Genomic DNA, 22,479 nt, shown 5'->3' with positions numbered 1-22,479 from the left:
TTAAATCTCAAAATTTAAAAATTAGCAATGTACCCCCTATTATTTCAAAATTTTTCAATTTAAACATTCTGTTACTAATTTTTGTTAAATTGGACCGAAATATTTTTTAAAAAAAAAACATGAGGGTAATTATGTAATTTCATAAAATTCAGAATTTGACGAAAATTAGTAACAAAAGGTTTAAATTGAAAATTTTTGAAACACTAGGAGGGTACATTGTCAATTTTTAAACTTTGGAGTTTAAATTAAAAAACTCCTTACACTTTAGGAGAGTAAAGTGAATTTTTTCCTAAATAAATTGAATGAGTGACTAAACCACCTTCAATGGTTATGGGGTGGTTTGGCCACCCCTCTAGGCGGTTCAATTCTTTTTTGATGAGATGCATTAACAAATTATGACAACTTTTTTAATGAAAGAGATTAATTTGTTATCTTTGGCTTATCTCAATAAATGATTAATCACTTTTTTAAACTCATAAAGTTATTTGTCAAAATTCCAAACCATATGACTAAAAATGCATTTATCCCATATAATAAAGAGATCAATGCATTTAGGTCCACTAAGGTTTGATAAATAGTTTTTTTATTGTTATTTTTTATTAACTTGAAGGGTATTTAGGGGAGAAAAATGCAAAACATGTATAATTTGACACGTGATGGTAGTATGGAAGGCCCTAGTGTCACTTTTTAAAGTTTTGAGGTGTAAGTGCAAAATATAGTCTAGGGGCTAAAGTGTGTGTGCGCTTTTTTTTTTTTATTTTTTATTTTTTTTTATTTTATTAAATATAAAGGTATTTTGAAAAGAAAAATGCAAACGTGTATAATTTGACACACGATGTTTTAATATCACTTTTTAAAGTTTAGAGAGGTGTAAGTGCAAGATGAGTGATAGTTCAGGAAGCTAAAGTATATTTTTTTCCTATAATTTTATATTTTTTTTATAACATTTTAAATTTTTATTGTAAGTGACACATATCACACTATGATTGATGCTGATGTGGCACATTAATAGATTCTATCAACTTTTTTAACCATATGAACCAATTCAATTTTTTTTTACTTACCATAAAGAGTAATTAATCACATTTTAAATCGCAATGACCAAAAATGTAATTATCCTCTTTTTTTTTTTTTTAGGCCACAACTTCACAAGCTGTTGCTATGTGATGTGAACCTTTTCTTCTGCTTTAGGTACTATTTTGAACAGCTTGTGAGCTTCACAGGCTTCGATTCAATCTATTCAGACCTACTAAGACGATAATATTTTTTTTTTTTGATGAATAAGTTTTTTATCAACTAAAACAAATACAAACATCAAGACATAATTCTGTAGAAACAAAAGGAGAATTCTGCAATTTCCCATATATCAAGACAGCATTGCATTTCCTATATTGAAGTGAAAGAGAGAATAAAATTATATCATAAATACAAAAGAGAGGGCCAACAATCAACCTGTTGGCTTTTAGCAAAAACATATTTCACAAAATCCTATGGCACCAGAATTTAGATTCTGAGACCATCCAGTGAGAGATCTCTATCCGGAAGCAGCTTCAGTTTCTGCAAATTGTAAACAAAAATCATGAGCAGCAAAACCAGCAGTCAAACTTATTGTGGCTAAATATATATATTTTTTTATAAGTAAAAAGTATATTATCAAAACGCCCAGAGGGGTGCAACCATGTATACAAGAGGCATATAGGAAAATCGCTATTGATTAAAAAAAAATTTACAAAGCTCTAACAAATCAGAAGAGGTGGACTCATGGATCCAGTTCAAATATTTCAAATTTAGATTGTTTTTTTCTGAGCAAGAGAGGATAGAAACTAGAAACCAGCTTGGATATGGTAGAGCTGGCACTTTTTGATTCAATCAGGCCTCTAAAAGCATCAAACCAATGCTAGAAAATGGAAAAGATGTTCGACCTCATGTATACACAATCAATTGATCTTAAAATGTTAGGCATTTATTACCGTAATATATTGAGGAGGGTCATCAATAGTAGCAGAACCCAGGATTACTTCCCTTCTGAGTTTTGTTGTGAGCTTGTGACAAACTCGTAGCTGGCAGTAGTATCAGAGAAAAAAAAAAACATCAGGTGATATCCAAAACATAACTGGAGTTCTAGAAACAAAGAAAAGTTCTTTAAAAAATTTACTTCAGATCGAGTAGCCCCGCCAATAATAAATACAAAAATACGTTGGCCCATCTTCTTGAAATCAGTAGATGCAAGCCTCACAGATGAGTCACTACAAAAGGCAGCAGAAAAGTATGAAGTTGAGATGCTAGAACTATAAGAGTTGAAAGTAGCAATTCCAATCCGATGATGCAAATAACATCTGAACTGCTGTCATCAACCAAATATTAGGGAAAAGTTCACATATTTTTCTCAAACTTGAAGCTTCTACCAGATTGACAATATCTTTCCAAATTACCAAAAAATTGACAATGACACCCAAAGACAAAAAATATAATTAATAAAATAAAAAATCTGGAAAAAAAAAAACTACAACTGAAAAAAAGAAAATAAAATAAAAAAAAAGACGCAAAACCAGGGATGGCTCAACCATCCTAGATTGGGTTTTTGAGTTATTTTTTTTGTCTTTTTGCTGATATTAGGGGGAACATTGACAATTTTTTAATAGTTTGAAGGGGACATCGTCCCAATTGAAAGTTTGAGAGGACATTGTTAATTTGGTGGAAGTTTGAGAGAGGTATGTGAACTTTTCTCCAAATATTATAACCAGGTAACACGTGCCATATAAAATATATAGCAGAAAATAGTCAAGAGCTGGTGAGATAAGATCATATTGACTGAAGGATCATACCGAAAGATCAGATTTGACAGATGGTCTCACCTGCACATGCTAGTAAAGGACGAAGCAAATTACTCCAATAACTAGGATAATAAGTTGCGAGATTACCTTGAATATCCATCATCAGAATGATGAGCTCGTGCCCAATTTGCAGTCCGTTTTGATCTCATTGAATGAGGAGCAGAAATTTGACTTGGATGCATTGATGCACTCTGGGTACCCCTTAGGGAGCCTCCTTGAACGGTTGGACTTGGTTCATTCATGCATGAGTACTCATTCTTTGTTAACTCACCTTTGCTAAGATTTTCAATAAGCTCCTGAGACAGAACCATGCTGTGTGATACTGTCTATTATATATAGACAATGTACACCATACTAACATATGTGCTTTTATAGACTAGTATGAATTTGGAACTGATTTTTTTTTGTTTGTGTTTTATGCATAACAAGTTAAAATGAAACTTTTTTGTGATTGTCTTCACAGAAAGCATCCTTTTTTGGCAAGGAACTCCTTCAATGACCTCATGTTGCCTTGTTTCCTTTGTTGCTACTACTGGTTGACACAGAAAAGTCAACTTCACGATGACTAAAGCTGGCCCAAATGCTTAAGACAAAATTTCAGCTGTGACACGGGAATAACTAGTGAATTGCACTGGAAGCAAGCATCCCATGTTTCAATTTATAGGCTTTGTTTTTATTGTGACAGCTAGATTTGTGAAACTGGCGGTTACATGACTAGTTTAGACCACCAATGTGAGCAATGCCTAAGTTGAATGACCAGAAAGCAGCTAGTGATAGGGTAGCAACGAAAGAGGTAGTTGTTGGCCAAAAAGGAAGTTTATTTCCATGGTCTCTAAAATGATAAAAATGATGATCCTAAATGCCCCATGATTAGGCAACATAAAAGTAATAAAAGACCCAGTAAAGATGATCTATGGCCTCCCACAAAACTAATCAACATCACCACAAGATGTTAAAGTACCATAACAAGCATTTAATCCAAATATATCCATGTAGTTTGATTTCCATATGCTTAGACAGTGCTTCATACTGTGGATGCCATCACATGTCAAATCATATGGAAAACTACATCTAAAAGGGGGCAGTTGAAATGCAGCACCAGATTTCATCAGTACAATAAGGACATCATAGAAACCATAGCCGAACTCATATTTAACTCTGTAAAATTAGGCAATATGAACATCAATGAAATTTATGAAAGGAATCAGAAAGATAAACCTCTACGTGGAGATGTTCTAGGCAACATTAAATGAAGAGGCTTGTGTGATGTAGTATGATACCTCTATCATGGGATAAAATCGTGACAGCTGCCACGTTTCTTCCTCACCTGTGCGATCCTTTCTTGCTGCTTGCTTTGTCTGAAAAACAATGCTTATCAACTAGTAGAATTTGGAACCCCCTCCCTTTTTTTACTTAAATTTTCTTTTAGTGCAGGCAGGGTCTTCAATAAGCATTTCAAGTTTTACCTTCTGGGCATTGAACTTGAGTGAGAAACTACCAGTTGTCTTTTTATTATCTGATGATCCCGCAAGCAATTGCATATTGTATACTACCTTCATGTCCTCATGTGATAATTTAGCCAGCTAATTGGATAAAAGAAAAAATAATTAACATAATTAATACCAAAAAGAAATATTTCCTCAGCTACAACTTTTATATACCCTTGGTAATAATAGATAGATGTTAAAGATGTTTAACGATAGGAAGACTATTGAGAGACCAACCAAGGGAAAAAAACGATAACTGAAGGCCCGAAAAAGCCAGTAACAGAAACAATACAATCAGAAGGCACTGAAGTTTCAGAAATTGAGCCATTTTAATCATGATATGCACTTGAGCCAAAAAGGTTTGATTTAGAACCATTTTACCTGTTAATAATCTGTTGTAGGTATTAATAACTATAACTGTATAAAGTATCTCCCCATGAAACTAACAAGCTTTGGAGCGTGAAACAATGAAACTAACAAGCGCTAAATAGTATGAAAATACCTTAGACTTACATTAAATCCACCAGGTACTCTTCAATGAGAACAGTGAGCAAATATACCATTTGAGCCAAAAAGGTTAAAGATAATGTAACTGGACACAGATTTTTGTTCAATTGATTAATTGAACAAAAAATTTTCAACCCCACCTACCCGTCCCATTTCCCCTCCCCTCAAAAAAAAAAAAAAAGGAGAAGGAGAAAGAATCTGGCCCTGCAGTTGGTGGCAGATGTAGACTATCTGAAACTGAGGTCAAGTCAGTGAATTACATTTAATTAGCCTTAAAGAGAAGTTTGGAATCAAATTTCAGGCTCCTCAACATGAACCAACTTTTTTTACGCTTACATTGCATTTAATCACAAACACAACCAAGTAACAACCAACTTGCTGGTCTTAAAAAAATGGTAATTTCAGGTTGCAAAGCAAGCACTGCACTGAATGGACTTAGAATGATAAGTTATTCCTTGAGGTGAAGTGAAGATCCAGGAAAAGTAATTAACTAGATTCTTTAACTTGTAAAACCCAAGAATTGGAATTTTGTGGACACCTGCATTAGCTTTGAAGCTTTGTCACCCTCAAACTTCTCAGGATAGACAGATGCATAAATAATCATCAAACGCAGCTTATTTTCAGGAGAAGCATCCTGCACAAAGAATTTTCAATAAGGATAGACATTAGCAAGTATTTAGAAGTACGAAACATCACCTTTATCCATACACATGTCCTTAGTACATCACCTGTTTTGTCCTCAGAAAATTAATAACATCCTTGGCTCCTGCATCTCCAAAAACTAGATCCTGCTCCAGTTGCCCAAGTTCTCGAAGTCCCATTTCTCTGATAATTCTGTTAAGTTTTCCTGCAATCTGTAATGAAATAATCAAGCAAAACAATCAGAATGGAACAAACATACCACTGGACTCACCCTGACAAGTCTTTATGATGCTTCTCAACTATTAAAAAAACATAGTTATTTCTGATTGTACTCTTAGAGCAAAGTATCAGATGGCAGAATATATTCCAAACACAATACTCCCGTTTTTCAGATAAAAGCTATAAGAAAATTTTGTAGACTGCATGTTTGCTCTGCTTATATAGACAGTAAAGATGGTGCCGTAATCTTTGTCTTTTCTACTTTCTCTTGATTCAAGACTAAACTAGTTTATAAGAATATTATGCAGCAACTTGAACTTTCTCAACACCAAAAGATTGGGAAAGAAAGAAAGAACAAAAAAGTTTTTGTCAGGTTGCATGTGGATGGCTATGGTACTCTATATTTCTCTTTGAAATAAACACCACATGTTTACATTCAACAAGAAAATATGACACTTGCTGAAAGAAGAAGACTGACCTCCACATGGAGAGAAATCTTGTCAACTTGCTCAGTGTACTGTGGCAAAGCTTGAACCATTTTCTGCAAATCTCGTGTAGACAATTCGCTTCCATCCCTAGATACAATCAAATTTCAACTCCAAGTGAATGTGCAAAGTCTGCATGGTGAAATCAAGGAAAAAAACTTTTGACCCTAGATATTTTCCTCCCCTTTCGGCCTGAATCCTCCTTAATTTCTAATGACCTCAACAACTAAAAGCCCATGTGCATTGTTATGTGAAGTATATGGATCAAAAGCTATGTGCAATCTGTACAGATGGAACTTCAAATATCATAAATCTCAACAATGATTAAAAAACTAACAAAATTCAAGCCATGCTTTACAAAGCCTTAAAAATAACACTCAGCATCTATATCATTGATAAGCTCAATTTAGCCAAGCCCCATATACCATAACCATCTTCCGGCAGTATTTATATATTCCTTGTCCCTTCTTACTTCTCAATCACCTGCTAATGGTCACCCGCATTACAATCGCCTTTTCATTACATAACCTTTAACTCCCTAAGTTCGCCCTTAGAAGAAAAGGGAAATTGTTATTAGTGTATTTGTAAGTGTTGTATCCCACATTGAGAAAGTTTTTTTTTTTTTTTTTTTAAAAAAAAAATTAGTAGTTAATATACTTAAGTGGATCAAAGCCCATTCGCTTAAGCTTTTGGGTTAGAAGTGATGTCCTAATATGTATATAACTTACTTTTGTTTGACTCCCTAGGTATTCTCTCCCTAACAATTGATATTAAAGCCATAGTTAGCTTCTGCTGCAGATACGAGTGTCTTAGTTTGACGCGTTTGATTTGACTCTTGTAAAAAGTGTGGTGGCTCTTAAGAGTACAGGTGACACTCTAGTGTAAATGACTCACACGTGATGTGGAGTTTGATCAATGTAGAAAATACTTATAAGTGAGAGGGAGATTGGTTGTGAGTGCACTTGTGAGTGGTGTCCCACATTGAGAAAGTACAAAGAAAGTGAGTAGTTAATATATCTAAGTGGACCCAAGTTCATTCCATTAGCTTAGGCTGTTGGGTTAGAGTGGTGTCCAAATATATATAAATTAATGTACTCTTATTTGACTCCCTTAGTGCTTCTCTCCCTAAAATATTTGATCACACAAATGATCCGACCAACGATGAAACTAAAGTAACAACCTATCTATACAATAGTCCTCATCAAATATGTGAATTACAAATCTGAGTTTACTCTTTTTATACTCTTATATACTAAATTGTTCCTCAGGCTTTATTACATTTCAAAATTTATTCAACTCTTTCAAGAGAACAACTTTTGAAATGAAATCTCAACAGGACCATACTTGATGCTAACATTTTACTCAGCTATAACAGTGGAAAATCTAAATATAGCGCATTATATGCGAATATAACCCGAGTATTACATAAATGTATCCAACTGTAGAAATATTGACTTAAATGAATAAATTTTTCTTTCTTGAGAATTAACTTAGATGCATAATTATAGTGAGCAACAGTTTCATTTCTATCTACAAGATAATTTCTATCAACAATGACTAATTATTGTTGAAGCACAGATTCTGCTTCAAAGTTCTTTATTGTCTAAGTGATGGTATAATAAATACTGTAACACAATGGTGACAATAAGATAGAAAGAGAATTCAAAGCTGAAAGTAGCAAATAATCCACATTGTATTGAAAATACAGTGTGGTATTGCTTGGAAAAGAAACACAAACTAGGTGAAACAAATGATGATAATGTACTGACACCGTAATATCAAGACGACAATAATATGCTAAAACCTTGTAACATGCAAAGTTCAAGATCAAATAGCCAAAACTTTCGAAAGCATGACAGATGCATGCTGGTACCAACCTTCCACTCTGTTGGATTTGTGCGGCTTTGTTCTTGGATACAAAGTTGGCCATCTTCTCATGCAAACGTTCACTAGCCTGATATTCCAGTTAGTGGCAAAGAGCATTCACGCTTACAATATATCCAAAAAGATTATATATATCTATATGTGTGTGTGTGCGTGTGTGTGTGTGGATGCAATAGACATACATCTGCTATATGTGCATGACGAAGCTCGAGCCAGATTAGGTCATGGTCTTCCAGAAGAACCTCCTTTCTTTCAATTTGATCCCCTGTTTTGCTAGGAACCTAATATGAAATATATGTTATCCATTGATATAAAAATAGAATGCGGAAATGAAAAAAAAAAAAACCTAGAAAATAAAAAGAAAGAAACAACATGAAGACATACCTCATGCACATATTTATTTCCATCCATATCCAATAAATCATGGCACATAGCATCATAAGTCCACTCATGTATGACTGGAGCAATCTATAAATGCAACCTCAACACATTTAATAAATTCAAACTGAAAGAGCATACAAAAAAAACAAGTCATGACAGGAAAATTAAAATGACCTGGTCAACAGATCTACTCAAGATGAGCAGCTCGCATGTTTCAGTCTGTGGAAAGTTGGGAATGGTAGATTTATATTTTGAAATACAGTTCCAAACTGCAGCAGCAAGTTTTGTAGGGACTAAATCCCAACTTGTTGCTGCTGTAGATTCATCAAGTGCCTTGGCAGCACGATACCGAACACATGGCAGCTCCTGAGAAAATGCAAAGATATGCACAAATTTCCGTAGTAAATAATAAAGAGCATGGCTTTTAGGAGAAGTCGTGGTTTAACATCTAGGAACTCAATGTTTCCACATATAAAAAACTGATGACACATGTAAGATTATGCTAAAATTACACAAAATCAACAATGTATTTATAAGTTTTAAAGCCTAATTGTTAAATTATCAATTGTCTCAAAAGCTTAAGCATATAAGAAATGATAATTTAATCATTTAATCAATATTTCAACTCAAGTATGAGCTTAAACTTTCCCTCAATAAGTGCGACCCAAACACGATATTGATTTAAGATAGTATCATAGCAAAGGTCTAAGTTCGAACCTTGACTCTACAAGTTACCCCCCATTTTAGTTAAATATTCCACACGTTGGGCCTTATTTATTGAGATGGAGTTTGAGTTGAGAGGGGGGTGGGGGTGTTAAAATAGTTTATTGAATTCACAATTTCCTATCAAGTTAAATTTTAGGATAACTGATGATTTAACACTAAACAAACCAAACCCAAGCCCAAATAATGGGCTTAGTCTCAGGTTGCCAAGAATCATAAACTTGTTACATTCCTTCTTAACGATTCTTAACGATGACTCTAACCAACCACGGATAATTGTGCTAAAGCTTTGTTGCACTAATCATAGTTAGACCAGAATGAATTGCAAAATAACCAGGGATGAGACTTAAACGTAACCAAACGGATGAGAATAACTTTATTCTAGTCATCCTAATCTGGCAATTCAACCAAAAAGCGAAGACTCTAAAATTATACACTGATCTCCACCATAATCATTATTTATTAAGTGCTTCTTAGTTATACAATAATTATAAGTAACAAATTCTATGTTGAATGAGTTAAAAGACACTACTTGAATATGCAGGAAGGATGAAGCAGAATTTAAAATATACTTCAGAATGTCTAAGCACACCAATGATAATAAAAATGAAGCTAACACATGGATTAGAGTGAAGGTATATAAGAGCTCTTTATGCCTGGTGCTACAAGATGGTACTTGAGACCAGCCACATGCAATATCAGTGCACTTGTGTTAACTTAAAAAAAAGAACTGAAGTAGAAAGCCGTTCCAACTTCCACAATTTATACCCAGGTAATAATAAAGCATAAAAGGTCGATCATAAGCAATAAGGAATTCAGAAAAATTAAGCATATTTATATTTTACCATTATTGATGATATAACAAAAGGAGCCCACATTTAATCACATGAAAAATACATTTTGTGGTCTAAGATTCATACCTTCAATGAAGCAAAAACTGTAGCTATTCGAGTTGCCATCATGTTCAAGCAAGCATCAAACTTGCGAGGATTCTCAACATCACCAAAGAGTTCTTCCAATGCTCTTTCATGATCAGTGATAAAAGCCTGCATTAAAGGAACATCAGTGGACAAAGCATTTTCGAACTTCCTTTCAAATGGCTAGAACAAAAGACAAAATAAATATGTTTGGGATGCTCAACAATAGTATACTCCTAAGTGTCCTTGCCATCAGATACTTAGAGTAGCCAAATGCAGGATGGTCTAAAGAACATAAAAATTTCCCTATAGCACTTCTTGGAGATTTAATTTGCAACTTGGTTGAACCTTCACCACAATATATTCAATATATACAGACATTATTCAGTGTAAAAGTCTAACTAAAAGCAAGTTTCATTGTCCTGAGATTAAGAAAATGAAGCAAGAGTCATGGAGGCAAAAAAAAAAAGCATATGATCCACATGGATTGAGACTTCAAAAATAATCTCTTCACATGATACAAATGTTTAAATTGCATCTTTCTTAGCCCAACCCAAAGATGTGAAGTTGACTTCCTGGGTAAAATAAGAACCATGTGTTTAACTTGCTTCCCCCAGATCAATCAATGGAGGAATTTCTTCAATGGCAATGCTTTTGGTGCTTGGAAACTTTGAGGGCCCAGTGTACAGTTCATAAAGTTTCAGTGTTTTCGTAATTGCTTAAAATTATTCTATAATTTGACTTCCTGCTTTTTCTTGGAGAAAAAACCCAAGAGAAATCCCAATTTTAGATGCGGGACAGCTCCTTATTGCAACTTTGGTGTGAAGAAATCTCATCAGTTTACTTCCTTGGTCTTTATTGTTACAAATTGTGCTTTTAGCATCATAGACAGCAGATACTTTCCATTTATGTTGTATTATCAGTATGCACCCTTTAAAATCAAGTTCGAGTCCTCATGGTACAGTTATTTTATGAGGGACTTGAGGAGGAGGAAATACCATACATGACAAGTCAAGGGAGCCATATACTGTAGGGATTAGACTCAACTCAAATGGGTTGGGTATACCCTAGTGTAATTAAAAAGATCAAAAGACTCGTAGAAGACATTTTGTATTCTTAGGTTCAAAGCAAAGGAAGATTGCAGGAATTCCTTGAATCCAATAGTATCAAGCAGCTTATTCATGTAGGGCTAGTTAAAAATTTATGGTTACTATTTAGAGGGAAAATATTTCTTATATAAAGTAAATTAAAAATAAGTAATTCACATTGACGCCAGGAAAAAATTGATGGAAAAGAAACACAAGCACAAGCTCAACGAAAGTCTACTAAGATTACAACTCACCACCCATGGGATATAGAGTTTCACACGATCACCACTCAAGAAAAATCTTCATGAGATACAAAACAATAGTTAAGCTCACTATTCAATGGGAGATTACCTAGAGATATAGAAGGAATAAAAAGAAAATGTTCTTGAAAGCTAAAGGCTGAAACTTTTAGTCAAGTAAACTAAATTTTCAAAATCTCTCTTTAAAGAAGGCCAAAAACATGCCTTTAAATAGGCTAAAACACAAAACCGTATTCTAATAACATAATAAGATGAAAATACCCTTAAAAACTAGCAAAAACATATAAAAAAACTCATGAAAAAAGCCTAGTTGCCACTTTGTACAGGCGCTGGTCAAAGTGGCGGTTGGCCCATCTATCTACCGGTGCATTCTGTTTGGCACGGTCAAAGCAGTGGTTGATTCAACTATCTACAGATGCAAGTAGGTCAACCGATGCAATCTATCTAATTCTGTTCGAATCTAGTCCGAGCAAACTTTAGGATCATTTGAACACTGTCAAGACTTGACTTTTGACACTCCATTAATCCTTGACACTTCCGTGTCACATACATATTTTGCATACTTCACTTTTGTTTAAGCATTTCAAAGCAACACCTGGGTTCAATGTAATAAAAATACCCGATATGTCTCAGGATCACCAGCAACTAATTTCAGCATATACTAATTGCAGTCATAGTTAAACATAGGTGACCATTTATTAAAAAGCCAATTCTTCTAGCTTGAGGACCATCTGTCACCATCCATTTGTGAGCAACACTTAGTTAAAATGGGCAGCCGAATTGGCCCCCCAGAAACACTTGCTGAAACTTCTGTAACCCGTATAGTCTACAAACCCCATTACATCATAAGTTGCTCTCAACCTGACAATTATGACCATCATCACACAAACTCCACAATGCCCTCATAAGTAAGTAGCCTTCAACCAACAATACCAATATCATATAAATTATATTGATAAAAAGCATGACAGTGAAAGGAACTTAAGTTTAACAAAAATCAATAAAGCAAGAATTCATTGTAGGGAAGGGACGAGATAGTGGTTAAACTAAATAATATGAATGTGTTCCAAATCAAAGTCATAGAGGGTGGCATCCACTTGCTCTAATCTTAAAAGAATCTCTATTTGATTCTTTAAAGTCTGGTCTGATCACATAAGCATGAAATTGTTCAACTTATGAGTCATCATTAATCGAAGTGAACTCTCAAAACAATGCAACCTAATTTTTTGTAGTACAATGCAGAAAGATAACTCTGGACAGTGGACACCCTTCCACAAAGAATTTGTAACTAGGAACTCATCGAATAAATATTGTTTTATTGATACAGGATTCATGTGTTATATATCAGAAATAAGCTTTTCAAGATGATGGTGTTTGCAACAGAGGAGATCTAAAACTAATTGGATTAATTGATTACCCTTTAAATTAATATGATGCTCATTGATCAACATAGCATCAGGAGAAATGAAAGAAGAGATGTTGACAGATACCTGATTATCTATAGGAAAGTACTCCAAATTCATCTGCAACATACCAAGCAAAGGAAATGATTACACAATATAATTCATGAGAAATTAGCAAACTTACATACACTGAGAATCTATAGGAAAAAAAATAAAGATCTTGACCTCTCTCAATGCACCTATGCGGGGTAATACACTTGTATCACTCTTGATGTGATTTATAAATTCCTTTGGGACTGGTGAACTGAAAAATACAAATGCCCTGGAACCCAAAGAGTAGGACAGTAATGAAAAAACAAACAGTAATCAGAATAATGCTGGCAGCAATTCTGAAACGAAATAAAATCTAGAATTTGTGAAAAATTAGAATTCTCCACATACTTCTTGTATAAAGGCTCCCTTCCAGACATGTCAGACAAAAACATAATAACACTGCATGCTAGCAAAAATACAGGGTTAAAATGGATCTGTACTATTGATGCAGGCATATAAACAAAACTCAAGGGAAGAAGAAAGCAGAGCAATCAGGAAATGGAAGGGCAAAAAACGAAATGCAGAAGTTAGATCTATGGGAATTAGGAGATGCATTTAACTATCACAGTTAACTATGAAACCGAGCCATTTCTAATTTCTGCAGCAAACAAAACTCAGAAACCATTGGACAATATTGATTCACAGAAATATAGAACTGATACGTAGGCTTATGAGATATTAGAAAACCAAGTTTCATGCATAAAGTGATCTGTCTTTGATAAACACCTTGTTAGTAGCTCCAAAGTTCCATATATTAAAAATATAAAAAGATTGGATCCCTTAGTAGTTCTTACAAATAATCTTCTCATCTGAATCTTATAGAGCTCTTCTGACCTCACTTGAGACCAAATCAAGTACAAGAATTGGATGATTGAACCCTAAAGCCAGTTACAAGAAAATATTTTTGTTGTTTCTTAGAGATACAATGCCCCCCACCCCCTTCCCGCGAAAAAAAATAAAAAAAAAATGTCCAAGCTTAACACTTTGCTCGTATGCTTGTCCAATTATAGCGACAGCAATTTTTAGCTCCAAAATGTAGAAAATTCTGTGCTCATATCAAAAATTGTTTGCTGACTATCCAAGTGTTTCTTAATAAAAAGATGTAATATTTGATTTACTATTACAAGCAAGAACACCTTCATAACTTAATGGAGAACCATAAACAAATATAGTTAAAAAATCCATGATTGTGTATGTTAAAGAATGTACATGATATGCGCTTTCTCTTGAAAACAAGTACAGAAACTAAGATGAAAAAAAGAAAGAAAGAAAGAATGGTGTACTTTTCTTTTGAGGGCTGGACGAAATAAATAGCATCCATGGATGGCAAGGGTTGCCTTCTCCTGAAGAGGTCTTCGACCACTGCAGTGAAATAATATTTTTGGTAAGTTAAAATACCAATAATCCATTCAACAACCAAACTTTGAAGCTGTTTTGCTGCAGTTCTCTAAGTGGACTTAAAAGCAATGACATGCGAAAGGCAGCCAGCTTACTGCAATCTAAGCAAACAGATATTTGCTTTGATATAGTTGGCCCTAAAATAGTAATTTGAAATGACTAGGACCATAAATTGAAAGCTGATAGATAACAGGCAATTTAAAGCAGTGATGGAACTTTATATCCATGAAAGAATGCGTACAAGTTCGCATCAGCCAATATTGAAGGTATCGCAAGAAAATATGTTAAGAAGCAATCTTAAGCTAAAAAAGTGAGCAAAAACCTATTTTGACACTTACGTGAAACTCCTTGGTCTGTAATGTCTGCCATTTTACATGAGTGAGACATGACTTTCACAGTAACTTTATCCATGATGAGTACCTGTCAAACAAGTAAGTTGTTTACATACATATCATAGACAACCCCACAGAGTGCTACCCATGCATTCACAATATAAAATAGTATGAACAACACAACCAAAAACTGGTCCCACTGAGCGAAAAAGGGAGAATAGCATGTCAAATAAGAATAAATACAATGTAACATAGTAGTATGGATGCTTGTTAGACACTTAAGAAAGAGGACAGGTGAAGAGAGATGGAAGCAGGGGCAGAGGGAGTGATGCCCCCCTTGACTTTTTCAATCCCTCCATTATAGTGAGATTTTTATCACTGTTGGCTGCCATAATTTGCGTATGCCTCCCCTTGATTTTTATATGCCTCTTTTATTTTTTCATGTCCAACCATTTCTATCGGCTCACCATAATTCCAAGATAATTCTCTTACTTGTTATAACCCTTTTCTAGGTTTTTTTTATATTGTTAATTCTAAAAATCGTTCAAAACTAATAAGAGATATCTTTTGAGGTTTTATATTCTATTATAATTGATATTATGTCATCAATGTGGCTTATCAATATATAAACTTAAAACAACTAAAGTTCCAACATGATAGCTATCAATTTCACATTTGTGCAGTACATAAATAAATGTAGTGGATTTAACTTGTGGTCTGTATCTCTTACTATCTAACATCTAAACAGGTTATTAATCTTAACAGTTCTCATATAACTAAATAGCCTTGGTCTTCCTTGAGAAAATTTTCTAGCTCCACCACTAAATGGACCCCATTACACTTCTGTCTAAAGTTGGGCGGATTTGATGAGAGTAAAAAGTGTTCATGTACACATTCATCCCCACACTAATAGAGAATATCTACGAATTATTAGGATTTATAAAAAAAAAAAAAAAAAAAAAAGCAATAATCCAATCCACTTATGGTAAAAACCAACACTTACAAAGGTTTTATATTAAACAACCTTGGTGGAATCTACCTTTTTGAAGATTCTTTTCTTTTATCTTCTTTCCATTACAAAACAAAACAAGGTACTACAAACTTCTCTTCACTTTTTATTATTCATCTTCTCCTAACTTCCTTTCTCTCAAACTTGCGAAACACACTATAAACAAGAAGGATACCTAGATTCATGCATAAAAACAGCATTTATAATGAACCGAGGTTTGCTATTAAAAAGTAAACAAATAAATGAATAGAAACTACGAGCTTATCTCTAGCATAATTCCACTTAAAGACAAGCCCAAATCAAGCTTCTACCCTAATAGGTACATATTGTCAACCACAATATATAGCTCTTTAAAAACCATATGTATTCCAAGAAGAAGAATGATCGCACCTTCCAAGTTGACTTTGAATCCCCAGTTTTTGTTGATCCAAGCATTTCATACAACAATCCTGGAAAAACCATCAAAATAATTAGATTTAACAGACAAGGAAGAAAAACCAACACGTACAATAATGGCACAAACTTCGCCGAAAAATTCAAATAAAAACCAACACATACAGCAATGTTACTAAAACGGTGTTACCCATTTTAATTCCAATTTTAATAGAAACTGCGAGAATCTCTCATTGTTGAATTGTTCTGTATTACTTCACTAAAACTCTTAACACATTCTAGAATGCACCGATTTGACGGGGTTGTCATCATTAGCGAAATGGAGAGTGGGGGCTGTAAGTGAATCACTTGCATGGCAAGAAACAAGTCGCCGGAAACTATGGTTTCCGATGATACTCGAGTCACCGATTGGGAAAGGGTCATGGGTAGTATGCCGAGGAGAAAGGATTTGCTGGCGACTATCACCGTCCGTACTTATTTTAGAAAAGCGACTGCCGTTTATGGTTGCTCCGTTTACTCATTTACACACTCGACACGCCTTTTCACATGTTTACACAAAGCGATTAGATATTCACCATGAACGACTACAGTTTAGCTAACTTTCACAGACGACAGAAACGCATCCGTCGTTTCAGTTCTTTACAGTTTTGCAGTTTTCTATTCAAACAAACGACTGCTGTTTTCTCTCAACGACGAAAAGTTCCCACAGAACGGACGAAAATTGCATCAATAGTTTCAAGTTTCAACGTTCGAACTTATAATCACGCAATATTATCGTAATATTCGAAGCGTGATTTCTTTTCTTCCACAGTTTTCTCTGCAACCAAACGGAGTCTAAATTAATGAACCTGAAACTTGACAGAGCAGTTTAGCTTTCTATCATTGAAATTCGATTCGTTTTCTTTCTACACATTTAAGCTTTAAAACCTTGACTCCGTTTCTCTTAACACATTTCCCCGGGAAACAAACGGAAAACGGACCGGAATTCTAAAAGATAATTTGAAGGGAGAGAACTTACGGTCACGGCTAATTTGACGGAAGGTTTTGTACTCTGTGGCTCCGCCATGAGAGGAGGAATCCGAATCCGAAAATGACATTGTTGCAGCAGAAGATTTGGTTTCAAACACAATTACACAAATTAGAAAAACGAAATCAGAGAGAGAGAGAGAGAGAGAGAGAGAGAGAGCTGCCCGTGTGTTTGGGAGACGAGAAAGGAGGATTCGTCTGTGAAGGTCGTTATATTACGAGGGGACGTGTAATTTGGAACGGGAATTTCGATCGCCAAACTTTTTACGGACGAGCAAATGCTTCAAAATTTACATATATTAATGGGGGAGTGATGATACATATACACATATCCATACATATACGTGTCTTTGTGTATATGTATGGATATGTGTGCCTATTGTGCATGTGCATAATGAATTTATATCATGCGGTTGGGAATAATCTAACTTTATAGGCCTACCATATATATATCATGAGCCTCAAGATTAATAACAACCCATCAGAACAATAGTCGGCCACAACTCTTACCACTCAGATCAAGTTAAAGTACAAGACCTAATGCAGGCTCCACCTCTTAGCCTATAAATAGGCCATTACATCATATACAAACTTTAGACTGAAATATTGGGCATTGGACATAATCTTTTCTTAGATATTGACTTAGGCATAATGAGACCGGCCGACAAGTTCTTTTACTTGGTTATTGTATTTGTCTTGCAGGAGCACAAAGATTAAAGATCATGAACATCTCGAAGAACATGCAATTCACACCAATCAAAAAATGTTTTAACACATACTATAAAACACACATATAAACTTGAGATTGAATTATTTAAGGTCCAAGTTAATTTATTTAATTAACTTAAATGATCAAATTTTAATAATTATTAAGATAAATTTACAATATATATATAAGAAATGAATAAATTAATTGAATAGTTTGGGATCAAACTCAAATTCGTTCAAAAACAAGCAAGCCAAAATCAAACAGAACATCTTGCTCAGTGATATGCTTGAGCTCGACTCATGTTCGAAATAAAATTAAATGAACTAAATTATTTAAACATTCAATACTCAACTTAGACTCGATAAAATACATTGTTGTCTACTTCTGTCCCACATAAACAAATCAAAGCCGTTCTCACAAAATAAACTTTGGTTGCTAACGTGACTTGCATTAATATTTCAAGAGGAAGTGTTTTTCCCCTATCCATATGATGCGGGGATTTGGTCCATCTCGTTTGGTGATGTACCTCTAATAAGTTAAAGAATTGGACATTTCACATGAGAATACAATTTATCAATGTTGGGGAGAGAATCACAAAGGGAGCCAGCCGAGTGTAACTTAATATACATATTATAACACTACTTTTAGCCTAAACACCTAAGCTAATGAGGTCCACTTATATATATTAACTACTCTTTTTCTTCATACTTTTTCAATGTGGCACACAGACCTCTCAAGTGTATGCACAACAATCAATTAAAGTCACGAGTCCCACAAAAGAGCACCATTGACCAGAGCTTAATTTGTTTACAACAGGACAGCAGCAAAAGCTTGTATTTAAAAGCATCTTTTACAGCTTGGCATCAAATGATACCATGTATCTCTCTTATTAGCTACAACCTCAAGACATTAGAAAACCCAGAAAATGCAGTAACAAAACCCACCTTGACAGCAACAACAACACAAAGAAAAGGCACACCATATTCACAATCTTCCCAGAAGCAAATCTAGCAGGAATAAGCTTCATCAACATTTCTCTTATTCGTATTGGCCCGGAATTTAGATCTCGTATTTGATAATGTATACACCATCTCTATATCGAATAGAAAGCAATCGATTAGTAAGCTAAATCTAGACCATTGCAAAATTACTGCACATGTGCTCTAGTTTTTTCTTACGGTGTAAGTGCAAACCTATATCTTAGCTCGGGAGGCTAATGTTCCTTTTAAATTTTAAAAATGTCTTCAAAAGTATAGGCTTTTATGAAATAAACCTTTTTACCCCCTAAAAAGTGTTTGTTTTAGTTTTGCCCTCCCCGAGCACCAAGAAAAAAAAAAAAAAAAGGAGAGGAAATAAAAAGGTCGAATTGCGAATCCACACACCTTATATATATATATATATATATATATATATATATATATATATATATATATATCACAAACCAAACCAATGGCAGATTCAGCATTGAACTAGAGATAACCCTTCTCTTTGCAGCATTGAATAGCTCCATCGAACATTTCATTGATCCCATACTTGTATTTGAAACCAGAATCTAACAGCTTCTTTGTTGAGAGACTCGGCATTTTATACCCTCTAATTTCCTTCAAAGAACTGAAATAATTTTGAGATTAAAGGAAAAAAAAAAAAAAGATTTAAATTTTAGTTTGTGTAATAAATAGAGGAAGGATAATTGAACTCACTCTAATGTTGGTATTTGAAATTCTGGGTACCTAGCAGCCAGAAATTGACACATCTGTTCAATTGTGACAACATCTGATGAACAAATATACCTTCCTTTTGCAGTAGGACATTCAAGGAGAAAAATATGTGCTCTGGCCACGTCATCTACATGAACCAATGATGTATTGAGAAGAAGACTATATTGATCCTTGTCACCTGCAGAGGCATTATAAGTTATTAATTCACACCAAAACCTCTTTTATTGTAATAACAAAAGAAATTATAGAGATTCCTTAGGAAAGAGATCATCTAGAAATACACGTATTCGATAAAATCTTTAAGGTGTAGGAATTAGGATGTTATTTTAATTTGACGGAATTTAGTTTGATTCTTTGAAAAAAAAGAAAAATTAAGAAAAAACTAGGGTATAAATTGAAAAATTAAATAAAATAAAAGATTGATACACTAAATTAACGCTTTTTAAAGTTTAAGGGTATGATTGTAAAATAATGAGAAATTAGCCTATCACATCTGTTATCGTGTGTGTGTGTATATATATATATATTCAGTTTTTAGAAGAAAAAAAATACACACACATACCCAAGACCATAGCCAACACTGTGTGAATAGAGCTTGGGAACTTTGGACAAATGAAGGGTCCGACAACGAAAGAAGGAATTAAGGTTACGACGTCCAATCCATGTTTTTCTGCAAATTCAAGGGATGCCCTTTCAGTTAATGTCTTGGAAATCATGTAGGAGCCTAAATGTCCATATGACTTTGAAGCTCTAAGGAAATCTACATCGCTCCAAAAGCTCTCATCCATTTCGTCAACCTCCTGATCGCCATTTAATAAAACAGCTGCTTCACTGGAAGTGTATACAACTCGCTTCACAGTCTTGGAATTTAAGCATGCTTGTAAGACACCCAACGCTCCATCGATTGCTCTTTTGGTCACTATTTCTTCAGGCTCTCTGTCTTCAAAATCAATCGGAGTTGCAACATGGAAGACGCCGGTGCATCCTTCAATGGGTGCATTGAAACTCTGTGGATCACTGAGATCTGCGTTGAAGATTTGGAGCCTCTCTGATGCTCCTGGCAGACTCGTAAGAAAGCTAGTGTCTTTCTTTTGCTCTGCTCCTGCATCAAAAATTATATGGATAAAGAATTGCATGTAACAATAACATGTTTTAACGACATATACGAATTAAAGATCCTGCTTTACAACATGGGTTGACAAAAAGAAATAAAATAAATAGTGAATTTAATATCTCCCAAAAGCTTCTGAGCAAAAAATTAATAAAATAAAACCACCATTGACAAAAATAATTACTAAAATAGTGTGTATATATATATATATATATATATATTGACAAAAATAATTACTAAAATAGTGTGTGTGTATATATATATATATACACACAAAGACACCCAAGAAGGAATCCCACATGTTTTTCTTGATCTTATGAATATTCAACGAAGGTGTATACACAAAGACATCCAAGAAGGAGTCCCACATGTTTGTCTTGATCTTATGAATATTCAACGAAGGTGTATACACAAAGACATCCAAGAAGGAGTCCCACATGTTTGTCTTGATCTTATGAATATTCAACGAAGGTGAAGATCAGTTAGATCAGACATGGCTTACCAGAGTCAGATCTAATGGTGGTTCGGACGGAGTAGCCACGATCAAGGAGCCTCATGATGAGCCATGATCCTATAAACCCGGTACCACCTGTAACGCATACCGGGCCTTTATCTCCTTCCATCTCTCTCTCTCCCTCTGCACTAAAATAGTTTCTCGAATATCTGCTGTTTTTCAGAGTTGGCTCTTTTGCTTTACTAACCTTCCTTTTAAGTTTTATTATTATTATTTTTTTATCTTTACTTAAAGATATATAAAAAAGTAGGAATGCAAGCTAAATAGTTATTTTTCTTTTGCACTTTAAATTTATTATTTTATCCTTACTCTTTGTTCATTATGATTTAATTAGATAAGATTATTTTTGTCTTTTGACATTTCTTTAGATTGCGAAATTACTAATTTGTCTTTTTTGAATCTAGTAAATTTAAAAAGTTATTTGAATTTTTTTGTCTTTTATATTTAAATTATCATTTTTCCCTCCGAGTATGTAAAGAGTTAAGCTTTTTGAGAGAGATTTTTTGATCTTTTATGAAGGAAGCTTTAGATGAAATGGGTGAGATTCAGAAGGAATTAATGGGCTATTAGAAGGAATGGGCAAGAAAGAAAAGCTTTTTTTTTTTTTTTTTTAGTTGCTACAGAAAAGTGTACAGAAGTCAAAAACAAAATCTACCTAAACCGATTTTTTTTTTCTTTTAATTTGACCAATGGGAAGGGCCGGATTGGCTGATCATGTGAGAGGGCCAATGTACGTTGATTTCTTATGTTTTTTGTGAACTCAGTTTGACTTTTTTGCCCAACATGCTATTTTTTAAACCTTGGTTGGCCTGCTGCTTGGTGCTATGTTATAATTGAACTTGTGCGAAGTAGGGTGCTGTAACAGCCTTTCGGTTAAAAAATTGGCAAATGAGAAGGCATTGGCTCATTGAGATGGCCAAGTTACTTTGATCTCTTATGCTTTTTGTAAACACAATTTGCCCTTTCTATTATTATTATTATTATTATTATTATTTTATTTTTATCTAAACCATGCAATAAATGGCCTTCAATTGCAACCAGCGGCTGACCTTGACCTATCCTAAATATTACTTATCCAATTATCTCTCTCTCTCTCAACATTAATCTTCAATTGCAACAGTGTTGCAAGCTCTTCAATTCGGAACATGCATTTTGCTAGATAGAGTGTATGTTGAGATCTGATAGGTGCTTATTTTTCTCTTCTTATTATTCCTTGTTGTTTTTTCTTTCTTCCTTTGTTTTCTTTTCTTTTCGTTTTCACTATTTGCATGTCTGTGGTAGGATTAACGTTTAATGCTTCTTCCTTGTCTTTTTTTTTTTTTTTTGTTTAACTAGAATCATGTTGC

At 34.2% G+C, this 22,479-nt stretch overlaps 2 protein-coding genes across 9 annotated transcripts; both read right to left on the bottom strand.

Annotated features, from left to right (window-relative positions):
- Positions 1-1,338: 1,338 nt before the first annotated feature.
- LOC132187624 (protein transport Sec1a-like) lies at positions 1,339-17,304 on the bottom strand. 7 transcript variants are annotated; one of them, XM_059601994.1, is made up of 21 exons: positions 17,074-17,304; positions 16,053-16,111; positions 14,660-14,741; positions 14,207-14,285; positions 13,272-13,322; positions 13,056-13,152; positions 12,918-12,950; positions 10,083-10,208; positions 8,614-8,805; positions 8,443-8,526; positions 8,241-8,339; positions 8,052-8,128; positions 6,168-6,264; positions 5,557-5,682; positions 5,367-5,462; positions 4,301-4,417; positions 4,115-4,192; positions 2,922-3,130; positions 2,156-2,246; positions 1,971-2,060; positions 1,339-1,557 (listed from the first exon to the last, which is right to left on the bottom strand). In XM_059601994.1, exons 1-21 carry the CDS (start codon positions 17,150-17,152, stop codon positions 1,504-1,506), a joined length of 2,016 nt encoding a protein of 671 aa, XP_059457977.1. In that variant the 5' UTR covers positions 17,153-17,304; the 3' UTR covers positions 1,339-1,503. The 7 variants fall into 7 exon arrangements, with proteins under 7 accessions (XP_059457977.1, XP_059457979.1, XP_059457978.1 ...); XM_059601996.1 differs by lacking the exon at positions 17,074-17,304 and adding an exon at positions 16,221-16,522; XM_059601995.1 differs by lacking the exon at positions 17,074-17,304 and adding an exon at positions 16,246-16,522.
- A 1,284-nt stretch (positions 17,305-18,588) lies between these two features.
- On the bottom strand, positions 18,589-21,242 carry LOC132188454 (vestitone reductase-like). 2 transcript variants are annotated; one of them, XM_059602908.1, is made up of 5 exons: positions 21,122-21,242; positions 20,071-20,610; positions 19,491-19,686; positions 19,233-19,401; positions 18,589-18,883 (listed from the first exon to the last, which is right to left on the bottom strand). In XM_059602908.1, exons 1-4 carry the CDS (start codon positions 21,240-21,242, stop codon positions 19,260-19,262), a joined length of 999 nt encoding a protein of 332 aa, XP_059458891.1. In that variant the 3' UTR covers positions 18,589-18,883; positions 19,233-19,259. The 2 variants fall into 2 exon arrangements, with proteins under 2 accessions (XP_059458891.1, XP_059458892.1); XM_059602909.1 differs by having other exon boundaries at positions 20,071-20,604.
- Positions 21,243-22,479: the final 1,237 nt, after the last annotated feature.

This window comes from Corylus avellana, chromosome ca7 (assembly GCF_901000735.1).
Source record: "Corylus avellana chromosome ca7, CavTom2PMs-1.0".
NCBI classification, from domain to species: domain Eukaryota; kingdom Viridiplantae; phylum Streptophyta; class Magnoliopsida; order Fagales; family Betulaceae; genus Corylus; species Corylus avellana.
Note: the sequence above shows the minus strand (reverse complement) of the source record. Positions and strands in the feature narration are given on the sequence as shown.